The sequence below is a fragment of the Oxyura jamaicensis genome, chromosome 14 (assembly GCF_011077185.1).
Source record: "Oxyura jamaicensis isolate SHBP4307 breed ruddy duck chromosome 14, BPBGC_Ojam_1.0, whole genome shotgun sequence".
Taxonomy (NCBI): domain Eukaryota; kingdom Metazoa; phylum Chordata; class Aves; order Anseriformes; family Anatidae; genus Oxyura; species Oxyura jamaicensis.
In genome coordinates, this window is record NC_048906.1 from 7,704,008 (window position 1) to 7,718,658 (window position 14,651).

Consider the following 14,651-nt stretch of genomic DNA (forward strand, 5'->3'; position numbering starts at 1 on the left):
ATTTGAGGGGAAAAAAAGCTTGTTTAACATATTTTATGCTCATCACAAATACAGATGATATAGTTGAAAGTTAATGTTTCAGATCTTTGACTGTCTCTCACTTAACAGACCACAGAAAAATTCTTGCTGAAACCCCAAGCCTAACCATAAATCAGTGCTGTAGTTCATTCACAAGAGAGTAAAAAATATATACATTTGGTTTCTACTTCACTAATAAGGCTCTTACTTGGAAAATTTCACCAGGTATGTGGCTTATTGCTATTGGCTGGAAATATGGCATCAGGTTTTTATTGAAAGCTTTTAATTCATCCTCATTCAAACCACCTGCAAAGGTAATACATTTTTTATTAGACTGACTTTTAAGCTAACGCAAATTTTAAGCTCTTGCACAAAATATCTAATAAATGTATTTCTTCAATGTTTCATTAAAAAATACCATTTTGTTGTTGTTGTTGTTGTCTCTTTTCATTATATGCAAATATTAGAAATAATCTGACCTTAGCTATCGGTATGGAACCTACACTACCCAAGGGGCCATTAAATAACTCTCTTGCTTCTAAAAGAGACAGTTGAGGGGAGATGTGTTTAAATCTATAAAATCTATAAAAGCAGTGGTATTCAGGACTTCTTCTTCACAGCTTCTTCTGATACAAGAAGTCTTAGGGAGAATTCAGTGAAATTATTGGAAAGCTTGAAAAAAAGTGCAATGGGAGGCACCTCATGGAGACTACCATGACTTTTCCTTAGCACTAAAGAAATTGCTGAACATCCATCCCTGCAGATGACTCCTCCCTGGAAGAAATGTTTTGCCAGTCTAGAAAAATGCACTACTACATGAACCTGTCTCCTAATGCTCAATGATACTGCTTCACAACTATTACCATATGCAGTCTGAAGATTGTTACCTGCTATAGTACCAATCTCCTGTAACACAGAGCCATTCCAGCTGGTTGCAGTTCCAAATACAAACTCTGCCATTTTCTTAAACTGCCTCAGAACAGGAGTGCTACACAGCAACAGGCCAATTCTTGCAACAGCAGCACTGCAAAAGGCAACAAGGTTAATATGATATGCTGCAATCACATGCAATATTAAAAGTGCTTGGAATATACTTAGTCTGCAGTAGCAAGACTATAAACATATTTTCCAGTTAAAAATGTATGTAAAAATGCTGCATACAAATGTTTAATGCTTTGAGCAAAAGCCCAAGTTTCTCAGTGCAATATTGGACAGGTGAGATATAAATGGCAGAGAAAATCTAAAATGGGCTATATTTTAAACAGCTACTGTATGCTTTCCATAACATCTATTGCTTTTCTTAAACCATCTAAAGTACAAAGTAAAAGAGGCCTTTAGGCTCTGGAAATCTCAAAGGAAAACAAACTGCATTTTGTCAATACAAATACTAATACATATTTCATAAGTATCAAATGCAGTACCTGAATTCAACACTCCTTATGGACATGATTTCTGTGGAGTTCAGAGCACAGAGAATAGCTCCTAATCCAACTAAATCAAAGCTTTTTAATGTATTCATTGTCTGGCCAGAGTCTTCTAGAAAACTGTGCAAAATAGATCTTGCCTGCAAAAATAATAAGATATTAGGCATGAACAGAGTGAACATAATTGAAGGTTTTGTTACTAGAAGCTCAAAGTCTTACTGGAAGCTATGGAGTATTACAATGGAGCCTCCCCAACATAATTAAATGGAGTTTTGCATGGCCTTCAGGACAGACACTGGTACAACCTCTATGAGGCATCTAAGCAGAGCATGGTTACATACTTCCCAAATGAAAATTACAAGAATTCACTGTGCCTTTTGCTGGGTCACAAGGGACCACTTCCCCAGGAGAAATGTGCATTGAAATGCCTAACAGAACTGCCCAATTCAATTAAATTGATAAAAAAGAAATGCAAACTAATCAAGTGGATCAACATGAAATTTTTACGTTTTCTAATATCAGGTTGTTCTGCCTTATTTAAGTGTCACATATAGACGGTGACCTGTGGTTAGGACTAAGATTCAGATGTGAATGGGATGTAGGTGCCAAAATGTCTTTGCAAGCCTAAATCACTTAGGATGGTGCTCATCCTAAACTGACCATTTACAAACTACTTAATAGGTCACCAAAGTCAATGGAAGAAACTAGTCTTCCAAGGGATCTTAATGTATCTGAGATAGTGAGTTGCAATGACTAGCTTAAACTAGCTGCCTGTCTTTTAGACAGTTGAAGTTGGGTGAGATGAATCTCTTTTAAGTTACTACTCTTACTGACAGCAAGAAATCTCAAAGGCCTACTATTATTGTATAAAATCCTCCCAAGTGCTTCCTTCTGATAATGCTCCTCAGAAAATGAATCTATTAAGCAAACTTGTGATACCCTGCCAAAGCTGGATGCCACCATGCCAGCATCTGTGCAACTGAGTGGCCCTGGGTGTAAGTCAGAAATATGCTACCAATTGCATAGACAAATAAAAACATAGACAAATAAAAACCTATAACTTTATCTCATTTTAATATCAAAGTCCATTGACATGACTAGAAGTTATTCAAGGAGTGGGACATGAGAGGAGCATAATATCCAAATGGCATATTCGCTAATAACTGCTGACCTCTTCTATTACTTGGTGGGCAAGTGGTAAAGAACAGGTTGGTCACCACTACAATTAATACTGATTGATGTCCTCTTGGCCATCTCACCAGAGAAGCCAACAGCCAGGCAGACATCAGTGCTGACCTACCAGCCCTCATTTGCAGGGGCCAAGGCTGAAGACAACCAGCAGGGAGTGGTGGGGGTGGCTGTATCAGTTTCCTAGGCGATTCTAGGACTTGAGTCTCAAAAAGCAGGAATACAGTAGTAAATTCAATAATGTACTTACTTGGGTAGGAGTCCATTCTGTTTGCTGACTCAGGACAGAAATGGTGTCGATCAGATGTAAATCCAGCTCTTCAATTTCATCTTCAGTGAGTGCCAGAGCAATGCGCCCCAGAGAAATAATATGGTAACTCTTCCAGCCTGACAGCGAACCCCAAACCTTTAGACAGATTCATTAATATACAGCATCTGTTAGATTATTGTGAACCTTCCTGTATGTAAACCATTCCCCATAGCTTTGGTTTTAAAAGTCCTAATACCTGATGTAGGCTTCTTTGCACACAAAATGCAGAGACCAGATATTGTGAAGGTTTTCAAGGTTCTGCATTAACAATAGCTAGTTTACCTAAAATATCAGTAACAATGTATTTAAACCGAGTTCTACTGCTTCTAGTTTTATCTGTAATATAGTTACAGTGACTGAGAAGCCGTTACAGACCAGCCCCAAGGAAATTTCGGCTACAGGAAAAGATCTATCTGGATAACGAATAACGAAAAGGGCATCAAGAGCTGGATTTGTGGAGCCTGGAACTGTCAATAATATTTAGCTGATAATTGGTGGGCAGTATTTCTCAGGATGTGGCCAACTGTCTTTGCAAAAAGAAAAAAAAAAAAAAAAAAGTATGCTAGGTTCTGGCTGAAGGGAGTAACTTGAACAAGACAGGTATAATAAAAAAATGTTCCCTTAAAAGGTTCCATACGTCAGCAACATTGCAATATGTTAGTTGGTAGCAGGAAGTTTTCTAGTACATGATTGTGCCGTTAACTTAATCTAGAGAAATAAACGTAAAAAGCCAGTCCTGGGCTAAACTGACCATTCCATGGAAATACTTTTTCTATTTTCAGGATTGCCACGATCAAGCTTTTGTTCAAAAAGCTGGAAGGGTGAATGCTAATGAGGACTCACTGAAGAAATCTCTCTGTACTTGCCTACTAAACAGTGTTTGCACCTTCAGATGCATGTGGTGCTGTACAACCCACAAAGGGCCAGACCTCTGGAATAAAATAATCCTCACCCAGAGTTGCTGACTATGTGCTGTTCATACCAATGTGCACATCTGAGACAGAGCAGCCACAAGGCTGCTGAGGTGTTTCTTCTCAGCTATGACCCTTGGGTTAAAGACTTGCTTAAGACAGGCTTTTGCTGGACCTATACCTCCTGACTGAGTTTCCACCAGATCTTTTATGCTGGTTTTACAATATCATAAAGAAACAGAACAGGGGCCTAGGCCTGGGAAATTTCAGTCTTTTCCAAAGAAAAGAAACAGAAAAAAACATTATCCTGATTTTAAAGCTCCTAATTCTCTCGCTTAAGAGGCACACGAAACACATACAGTTAAAAATGTTGTGTGTCTGTTTCCTGATCTAGGTCATAAAATACGGGGTTTGAGCTGTTTCATAAATAGCATCATCTGACAGTGCTGGATGAAATCTATGGCATAACAGTATAAATAAGACAACACATGAAAACTGAACCACTCCTTTGTCCTCATTCACCTAGAGAATGTAAATCCATGCATCTGTTACTATCACAGAGCCTGGAGACCTTCCACTTACAAGTGAGCTAGGCTGCTTACTTTCATTAAGACTCAATCTGATAACTAGTTTTTTTGAATTAGTTTGGGATCACAAGTAGTATGTAGTTTATTTTGGAGTAAATAAATCAATTTAGGAGAAATTAAAGCTGGCCTAATCAAACATTTAGTCAAAGATGCCATTTAGTTAATAATATAACAGCATCTTATACATATAATGTCAAAGAGTAGTCGTTTTGCCTGCACTATCTGGTTTCTCATGCTTGGCCTTCAGTGTAATGCTATGGTCCATTCCACAGATTAATATATAGGAAGTCTGTCCTTGTCCAGCAGCAGTCTGTCTTACTACAGAGACCCAATATACAAATTTAGTGCACTACAGATCTGTGTATCTTTCAGTATCTTTGCATTGAACATAGCTGGGCATATTAATCTTGTAGACAATTTCTCTAGAGCAGATATCACTCTGTAAGCACACCGTTACATTGCACTGCTGTAGAACACTTTAGTTTCCACCATCTCAGATAATAAAACTAGCATTCATCTTCTAGGATTTTTTTCCCTTTTCCTACCCACACATCTCCTTGTTGACAGAGGAAGGCTGTCTTGGGACGAAAGCATTTGACACAGGGGGCTGTTGTCCTACCCCAGCACGGCAGCAGAAACAGAACTGCAGTCACTGTCAGCTTTCAGAAATCTGACCAGCGCTCTCTCCCTTCAAGCACCTGTAGTTCAGGAGTTTTAAAAGCTGAGCTGCATTTCTAAAAACTGCACTTTCGGCTTTATTTACCCAAAGGTCATGGCCAGCTCCACTGCTCTGACTGCAACTCATGATTACAAAGATACTGCCCAGGCCCACCCTGACCCTCGTCCCAGGCCTCAGATCTCCAAGCATCTGCACTGGTCACAGAATCACAGAATAGTCTAGGTTGGAAGAGACCTCCAAGATCACCAAGTCCAACCTCCTACCTAACGCTAACAAATCTTCCACTAAACCATATTGGTCCTACTGGCAGCCAACTGGATTTGTAGATGCTTCCTACCCTTGTTCTGTCAGAGCGAACCATAAAAACAACTTTTTAAGGGTTGGATCATTTTGGTAGAATGGGATTCAGAAGTAGCTAGCCATGAAGAGATGGAGACAGAGAGCAGACAGCCTCCATCAGATGCTGATGATATGCAGCTGAAGACAGCCTGGGCTTGGTAACCTCTTCACCTCTGGGTTTTCTGCAGCCAAAGCAAATGGTTTGACTACATCCTAAGGCTTTTTCTGGCTGAATCAAAAGTCTGTTTGTGACAATACCAGGAAGATCACCCCCCTGGAGGGTGAATCGCCAGTGCCAAGAATGGGGTGAGGTTTGGCTGCCAGGAGCCCACAGCTGGCCAAGGCAACACTGATGAACACCCAGGCACCCTGCTGATGGTGGCCCCGGACACAGGGCACAGTGCTGGCATCACACAACCATGTCCTGTGCTCTGGCAAACATCATGGGCATCAGGTACACCCTGTGCCCAGTGCAGAGACCTGTTATTTACATAGCTGAACACCCTCTTGGTCCATCTGGTTTTATGCCACCATAAACTATATTTAACATAGATGTAGACACTTGAACACTCTCAGCTGAATCCTCAGCAGGCCAAACAAAATCCCATAGGACAGCTTGCTGGTTTTTAATTTATAAAAGAAAAGCAAGAAGCAAGCAACCAAAAAGCCATTGGAAAACAAAAGCACTCAAGTTTTTCAGCAGCCAATAGCTCAGAACAACTTGCCTGTTGACTCTAAAGCAAGACAATAGCCTTCTATCACCATCTCACATTATTTTTCCAATAAGCAATAGATATTCCTGCATCAATAGTTACATTGCCATAACACAGTTATTTTAGAACTGCATAGTTCAATAACAGCAAGTCAAATTATGGATTTAATTTTCTTTCACAGACAGTATAGTTACCTGCTTGGCTTTTTCCTTCAACACCATAAGCTGTGAGCTGTTGAAACCAGAGACAGTCCCAAGACGCTCCACATTTTTGTCAAATGTCCTTGCATCCATGCATTTCAGTTCCTGAACTGACCAATAGACATTTGCTTCTGCTAATTTAATAATTTCATCTGAAGAAGGGGCTCTGGTTCCCAGGCAATCTGGAAAAAAAAAAAAAGTGAAATACTAAGAGTTTTCCTCAAGGAGACTGCAAAAAAGAAATTTACCAATAGGAAAATATAAGAGGCTGACAGATTGTGAATTAACTGCAGCCAATGTGATATTGATTAACTAATTATCTTACTATGAAATTATTTCTTTAAATATTTACATCATTGATGTAGTGGATACAAAGCCTCTGGAATAGCCTTAGTGGAAGCCTCCTTCCACCGCTAAGGCTGCTCAGCCCTCATCTCCCAGAAAAGTTGCAGCTGAATGAACTTCACGTTCAACCAGCACATATGTGAACCCAGCTTAATAAGAAAGTAACAACCACAAGGGGCCCCTTCATGCTAAAGTACCATGACAGAGATGTATAGCTTGTAAGACTTGCCTGACATTTAAACAAGGTGAAGACAGAAACTGGATGTGTCAGAGGAGCACAGTGCTTGTTCTCCATATCAAGCAGGTTATTAAAATGTCAGGAATGAGAGAGAGTGGCTCACTTAGAGCAGAAGTGTTTGGACAGACAACCTGCATTTAAAAATCTGATTTATGGTCAGGTTCTGGACCCATGCATGATCAAATGAGATATTTTCCAGTGTCAGTTTTAACAAAACATGGTCTTCGTTGGTGTTATCTATGTCTAATATTGATGCAAAGCAGAAACTGGAATCCTAATGTGCTCACTTACTTCTCTTTCTCCTGTCACTAATTTAGGAAATCCTTATTAAATAATGACCTAAACCAATTAATCTCTACATGCCTTCAGTTATGGCCATTACCAGTAAAAATCAAGAGTTTCTCAGATGCTATGTCTGAGCTAAGCTCCCACAGATAAATAAAGCGAGGATGTACAAAGTAGATTTGTACTTTGAAAGTAGGCAGAGGAGGGATTTATTTGCATCAAAGGAAGCTGCAGTAGTGGGTAGAACACTGAAAAGATTGAATCTGTTGAGCAAACGAAAATGTTGTTCAGCTTGCAGTGTACCAGCTGATGTTCTGCTCTCCCTGGGTGTGCTCTCCTGTGAAGCTGCATTGTTTCACTTTCCCATGCTGCAAAAAGGTCAGCTTTTCTCATGTAAATACTGGCATCCAGACACAATGCAGTTCCCTTCCCCAAGTCGTGAAAACCTATTATTTTTTGTTCATGGAAAAAAACATTGATTTTATTATTTGCAACATACCAGATACATTGGCACTATTACAGAGGGATATACTAATTAGACTCCTGGTTTTACTTCCTGTACCTGATGCTATTTCATTCTTCCTTTTACTATATAATCATATTTAGTTTGATGAACATATTATATAGGTAATATATCATAACATCTCAGTGCTGTGAGGAGGTAAGCAACTTGAATTCTTTTTCCACCACTGCTGCTCCATTCTGGTAGCATTTTGGGCAGATGATTCCTCATATGCTCCAACTTGCCTTAAGCAAATGAGTTTTGCCCTCATGCTCCAATCTGCCTTAAGCATCACCTGTGCTTTTTCCTTGGCGTAGGCACAGATGTAAGAACTGTCACTGTAATTATTACTTTCGTTACTACTTGCTCACAACCAGACAGTAGGAAATGTTAAATAGCAGGCTGGTAGCATGGAGAGCCATCCATGTCATTCTAGAGCCACTTTCCTAGTAGTCAATTTTCTAGTGATTTAGAAGTCAGACAGAAAACTTCATTCCTTACTGAAATTACTGTGTGAGCTCTGTGGAGTTGATAAAATTATGTTTGGTAGCAGAACTTCAATACGACACCTGGACTGCAGAATTTCTTGGACCAGAACAAGCAATCCCTCCATTTCTCATCTTCCACTCTTGCCCCCAGCTAAGCCAGCACACCCTGAGTAAAGAGTGAGCAGCCTTGGAACCCTGTTATCCTTTGACAAAGATCATTAGTTTCACTGGCAAGTTTATATTGGTCTTGCAGTGCAAGTATGAGACAGTTCTGCAACTGCACTGGACAGAAGTTTGATTAGAGGAGCCTTTGGGATTTGTGTGTTGTGATCCAGAGTTCTAAAAAATTGTTTGTGAGGATAAAAATGTGCTGAAACATCTGATGCTGAACCTTTAATCCTGTGGCCCATGCCTACACATTTCTTAATTAATTTCTTAACAGTTAATAATCTGGTGGTTTATTTGTTCAGGGAAGAGTGAATTTGATCCATTCAGCTTGACTCTGCTACTGTACCAGCTTGATCCTGCTTTTTTAAGAGCATGAGAAATGTGTAATGACTTCTCTGCTCAACAGAGGTCATGGTTTTGTTCAGGAAATGCAAAATACAGCTCTGCAGAATGCTTTCCATCTCCCTCTGTGTATGAATACAGCATTGTAAGGGACACCACAGTCATCATTCAGAATTGCTGTTATACAAAGTGGGAGGATTTCCATGCAGGCACAGGGCTAGGTGAGAGATTGGACGTGCATCCTGTTGGACAGAACCAATGGGGAGGTTTTCAAAGGCATAAAGATAGACAGTACCAACCCCCTGAAACTGTTGGGCTCTAAATTCTCAGCAGTGCATTCAAAAGCCTCCCCTACAGCATGGTTGTTCTCCACAGCACAGGATAGCATGGCCTAAAAATTCTGCCTAGGTGAATTTAAGATAAGAGAAGGAATTGTTGTAATACAATATAGTCAGAGTATGCATTTTCTACAAAGAAAACGATCCATTTGTCACTAGAGATTCTAGTAGACTGATTGCTAATTAAAATATATTTTAGATTATAAGAAATTTTGTCCATTTGGACAGACAAAACACGGTGCCACCACCGATGTCAGATTTCAGGACAGCTGAGTCAACACACAATCATGTCTGGCAACGGATTAACTACGTGTAATCTTTTGTCACAACAGTAACTTGTCACCTCCACTGCTTCTTAATTCAAGGAGTTTCATTTCTGTTACAAAGGAAGCCAAAAAAAGCCAAAATAAACAGAAAGCTGTAATACAAGTCAATAATCTTTTCTTTTGTGCACTCACACACATGCCAAGAGATGTTAACCATGCAATCATGTACTGAGATCAGGTTTTTCAGCAATTGGTCAGTGCATCAGATGGCTACAGGCAACAGCGCACAGACTCACTGTTTTAGCTAGAAGACTGATCCTTAGTAAGTTACTTAATGCTTTAATTTTCACTGTCCTGCTCTTGGAATGCATTTAATGACTAAGTCAAAACAAAAAGTCAGTTTAAACTCACCAGCAGAGCCCCAAATGCAAATCTGCCACCTGGTTGTCTTTGACACCACACAGATACCAGGTGAAACACTCACCTGGTCTGATGAGAGGTGGTTCAGTGTTTGCAGTGGCATTGGAGACAGATTCAAATACAGTTGATAGAAGCTCTTTGGCTGAAGAAATTGGCCTTACTGTCTTTGCTATTTGCAAAATGATATCTTGGAACTTCAAAAGGAAAGCAAAACAATGAGTAAGACATCTTTCCCCCTTTCAAAACAAAATGTTTTGGAGAGAGACTCCTGCAGACCTCAGCAAAGTAGTTCTTAGTAACAGCTCAGCCTCCTTCTGATTTGTGCAGATGTTTCACAAGAGAAGGAGAATAAACTGGCTGCTTCTGAAAGGTTAGTGGTAGATCTTTAAGGAAAAACATTATTAGAAACAAAACAAATTCAGAGCAATTCTTCCTTTTGTATGTCCTCTCAGCTTCTGGCAACATTTGAGAACTGCCTGACTGCAGAATGTCTCCAGACCTTATTGTAGCAACAAGCTCCTCTGTTACGTGATATACAGTGTGGAAAATACAATATTTTGTTTGTTTCAAATTTGTCAGATAAATAATAAGAATTGAGGATATGGACCAAATTAAATTATGAGGAATATTTTTTACCTGTTTACCATTTTTTAGACTTTTGTGATGTTTTGACGTCTCTCCTCCACCCTGCTAGACACCTCCCTTTGAGTTGAGAAGTCCTATGCTACTTGGGCAATTATATGCGTTATCTCCTGAGGAAAATTTGCTGACTCTGCTCGCATCTTTCTGCAGAATAACGAAACCTCACTCCAGTACAGTTTAACCCTATACATAAAAAATTGTAAGATTATATGAACTAAGGAGGGCAAAGAAACTACAATGTGCAATGCTGAGGATATCAGTTACTGCTGTGTGTGCTACATTGTATCTTGGGCAAAGGGCCACATAGGTTACATAATTTAGACTGGGAAACTCAAATTATAACATCATCTCTTAAAAAATTAAAAGTTAAAATAGAAATATACCTTTTCAGCAAGTACATTTAATTCTCCTTTTGACAACTGAGCTATGAATGGTCCAATATCTAATGTTGTTTCAGCTGTCCAGTTCCTCGGGGAGCTAAAGAAACATTTTGAAAAAGTATATTGATCAAGAATGTTTGCAATCAAAATTATACTAAAACTTAAGTTTTTATTATGCTGCATTATACAGAAAAGACAGATACTCCTATGCCAGTGTGATGAATCATGCGTATTAACATCAGACTGTACTTTCTCATCTCTCTCTGACATATGGGGCATTAGTGGAATTCAATACATTCAGAGAAAGCCTTCAAACATTGCGGTCATGGAGCTTTGTTCTCTCTCTCACTCAGTGTTCATAGCATTCTTAGCATGACAGGGTTCAAGCGAGGAGAAACAGACCTTTAAAAAAATCTCATTTTCTCTCAGATTCATGCTGCAATAGCATCCTGCTAAATGGCATCAAAAGAGAAGGAGAAACCTCACAGCTAAACCTGAAACCATCCTTTACCCAAATACCTTATCCTAAGGATCAGCTTGGTTAATACTCAGGTAAGGAATATTTACTAGTACTTGCTTTAAAATTTGAACAAACAAGCGTATTCCAATATTAAACTATTTGCAGTTTTACATGGGCTGGTTTTCATTGCTGTTGGGCAACTGCAGCTTTCTCTGATGCCAACAGCAGCTGTGGGTGCTCATCATTTCTGAAAAACAGGCCCACGCACACCTCACAAAAGTGGACAGATTCCCCCAGTTCTGAAAAGATCAAATTCACTAAGCAATTCAGGAAAGTAACTCAAACTTTTTGAAACTAAGGGACAGGAATGTGAAACACAGGTGATGAAACAGAAAATTTAAATACCTATCTTTATTGGCTCCGTATTTTTTACTCTGTGCTATTTTCTTCATCTCTAATATCAAGAGTAGTGAAAGGCAGCTCTAACACCTTGGAGAGCCACATCTGATGACACCTAAGCTATTTCTGTATTAGAGATTTTTTCTATGATAGGTACTATACCTCCTGAAATAACATGTTAAATTATCTGTAGGAATAAGAAAGAAATTCAGTTCTGAGTGGTGCTGGGAGTTTCAAAATATATGTTGCTTAGCACGATGCATATCTGGGCTGTGTGACACAAATCTGACAAACCCACTCAGGAGTTGATTTAAGACACAAATCTGACACGTTTCCCAACCCACTCGGGAGTTGATTAAGAGAGCACTTGGATAAATAAATTTCATCCTGCAAGTCCCTGCAGAAGGTCGTAGTCCAACCAGTCTGTTACTACAGTGTGTTCTCATAGAAAACTGTGGAGTTTGTTGTCCCATTATGAGGGCATTGGACTAGACAAGTATTTTCTTAATAATAAAATGAAGTATTATTTAGCACAGTGAACCATGATTCATTCAGATTTATGCAGGAATGGTTTCTGGTGGAAAATATATCAACTCCATTACCACAAACATGCTGACAACGAGGAGGAACCTGAATGAACAACTAAAATGACTAGAAGCACTGAGTGACAGACTTTGGGACTGAAGGCATGGTCAGAAACTGTGTGTTCAGTCTCTGTCTTCAAATGCAAGATGCCTCCAAGAGAAAATGTAAGAGACAGATGGTATATCCTTGCCAGAGGACAACTTTGCTTTTTGCATGATTGATTCAGCAGTGTGGTTCGAACCAGCCTCCTAATCCAAGTCATTAATGACATCCAACGTGCTTTCTGCTCTGTTGCTTCACTTGGTTGAACTTTACATCCCTCTGCTTCCTCCTCTGGCTCTCTCCTTTTGCCACAGGTTGTCTTTATTTCTCTTCTCACACCAGTGCATTGAGTGTGAGAATTCTTTGCATTCCTGTGCCATGCTTTGCCAGTAACACCCTTGCTCTTGCCAGGCTAGATTCTCTTTGCCTGCCCCTCCCTCAACTGTTATGCTTTCTCTCCTTTTTCTCTGGGACTTAACTCATTCAGAGCGTCCCTGGGGCTGTAGTTTGTTCCACAGTTATCACCTTACACACCAGAACAGAAATGTCATTCTAGTGAGCAAAGAACACTGCCTTAATATCTTGCATGCCTTAACCACCAGCAGAAGCAGGGTGGTATACCTAATACCTTACCCATATAACTCAAGGAGTTTGTATTTAATTTCAGTCTTCTGCTCATGGCTGAGCTGTTGGCAGAGTTTGAATTGATGAAGGGCTGCTGCCATTGCCTTCAGGGACATTCTGTCGTGTAGAAAGGTTGGAGGTAAGTGGCAGATTAGATTTCCAAGTAGGTCAACATCATATTCATCAGCAATGGAACCATTCTGAAACAAGAAGCATTTACCTTGTTGGCAGAGCTGATCTTGGCTCTTGCCCTGTATCACTCAGCTGCATCAAAACACATTTAAGCTTTGTGATCCTCTAAGGAACAAAGACACAACAGTTTGCACTGGCAACTTAATCTATAGCTTCTGTTGGAGCCGTTTTATACTTCTTGCTCTTACCAACAAAACTGGTGATATTTAACAAGCACTTGATATTTAATAAGCATTCTTTCATATTGAACTACACTTAAAAAATAATTAAAACTAAGTCTCCTGCCACAATCTCCTGGTGACTACTCAAAAAGTGCAGGAGCTGTGCAGTTCTGCTAGCTGGGAGAGTCCTCAAATGGCCCTGTATGGCAAAGGGGCCACAAGGTCTTGCTATCACAAAGCTTCACTTCGTGGGATTTCTCTAGCCAAGAACACAAGGGATTATAGGGCTGGTTTGTACGTACAAGGATATGAATAATCACAGCTACATCAAGAACTAGTTTTCCCTAAAAAATGGTGACTGCTGCAGCTCTTTGGTGGCAGAAACCACAAAATATGTCAGGTACACAAACACAGAGCTGAAAACATCAACCCAAGACACAGGCTCTATCTACAGAAGAACACAACCATCTACCTGCAGATTGGAAAGTACAGCAGGCAGAATGACTTTGTGATGTGCCACATGACAATAAAGGGAAACAAAGCTAATCAGCCACTCTCACTGGGTTTGGAACTGTCAGTAGGTAATCACAGACGACTTCTGTGCAGCTCCCCCTCTGCCACTGACCACCCCCTAACCATGCCTACCAAGCACTCCTGAACTTTCTGCAGGACAGCGTCTTTTTTGTGAAAGCTTGGATTCAAGAGGTCCACCTCAGTCTTCCCAAGGCTTTCAATGAAAGGGACACACAGGGGGCCTGAAACATATTCCAGGTACTCAACCCTGCCAAAAGAATTAAAATGGTCTCAGAACGCAAACCTGACCCACAGATGCCCAAAACCACACCCATAATACTGTGGAGGCTGAAAAAATTCAGAGGCAAGCCTGAACTTGAAAAATGATAAACTAGGCAGGCCAGAAAAGTTGCAATTAATCCCCAACATATTTTAAATTAAATTAATGCCTTTTTAAACAGAATCATTTTATTTTCTCACTTTTGATCAGGTTTTTCTTAAATTAGTTTAAAATTTTCCAGCAAAATAATAGTTCTCATACCATTTTATCTCTTTCAGCAGGTGTGAAAAAAGAAAGAAAGAAAAAGGAGAATTCACATGTGAGGAGTTACAGCTCAGCGGTTCCTATCAAGGTAAGATCATTAGTTGTTTTCTGAGGAAAACAAGCTGTTACTAAATATTACTTGACTACTTACATCGTGCAAAAATTTGCTAACTAACAAAAAATGTTTCTAAACACATTGAAATGTTTTTAACAACACAGAGCAGTACTCTTGGGCAGCAATGTGATGGCTTTATCTTACATCTCTGCTTTCAAAAAAAAAAAAAAAACACCATAAAAAAGGTAAGTGGAAGTAAGTGGTGTATTAAAAAAAAAGATCAAGCAGCCCCC

At 39.6% G+C, this 14,651-nt stretch overlaps 1 protein-coding gene across 1 annotated transcript in view; it reads right to left on the reverse strand.

Moving 5' to 3' along the window:
• The window catches only part of OTOA (otoancorin), a 33,578-nt gene that overhangs the window by 4,099 nt on the left and 14,828 nt on the right, over positions 1 to 14,651 (reverse strand). Inside the window, exons 18-26 of the mRNA XM_035339711.1 lie at positions 13,892 to 14,027; positions 12,903 to 13,093; positions 10,787 to 10,880; positions 9,826 to 9,955; positions 6,364 to 6,551; positions 2,881 to 3,036; positions 1,440 to 1,582; positions 906 to 1,042; positions 227 to 324 (exon numbers count right to left, since the gene is read on the reverse strand). Of these exons, the coding sequence (XP_035195602.1) occupies positions 227 to 324; positions 906 to 1,042; positions 1,440 to 1,582; positions 2,881 to 3,036; positions 6,364 to 6,551; positions 9,826 to 9,955; positions 10,787 to 10,880; positions 12,903 to 13,093; positions 13,892 to 14,027 (1,273 nt within the window). The remainder of the gene's footprint in view (positions 1 to 226; positions 325 to 905; positions 1,043 to 1,439; positions 1,583 to 2,880; positions 3,037 to 6,363; positions 6,552 to 9,825; positions 9,956 to 10,786; positions 10,881 to 12,902; positions 13,094 to 13,891; positions 14,028 to 14,651) is intronic.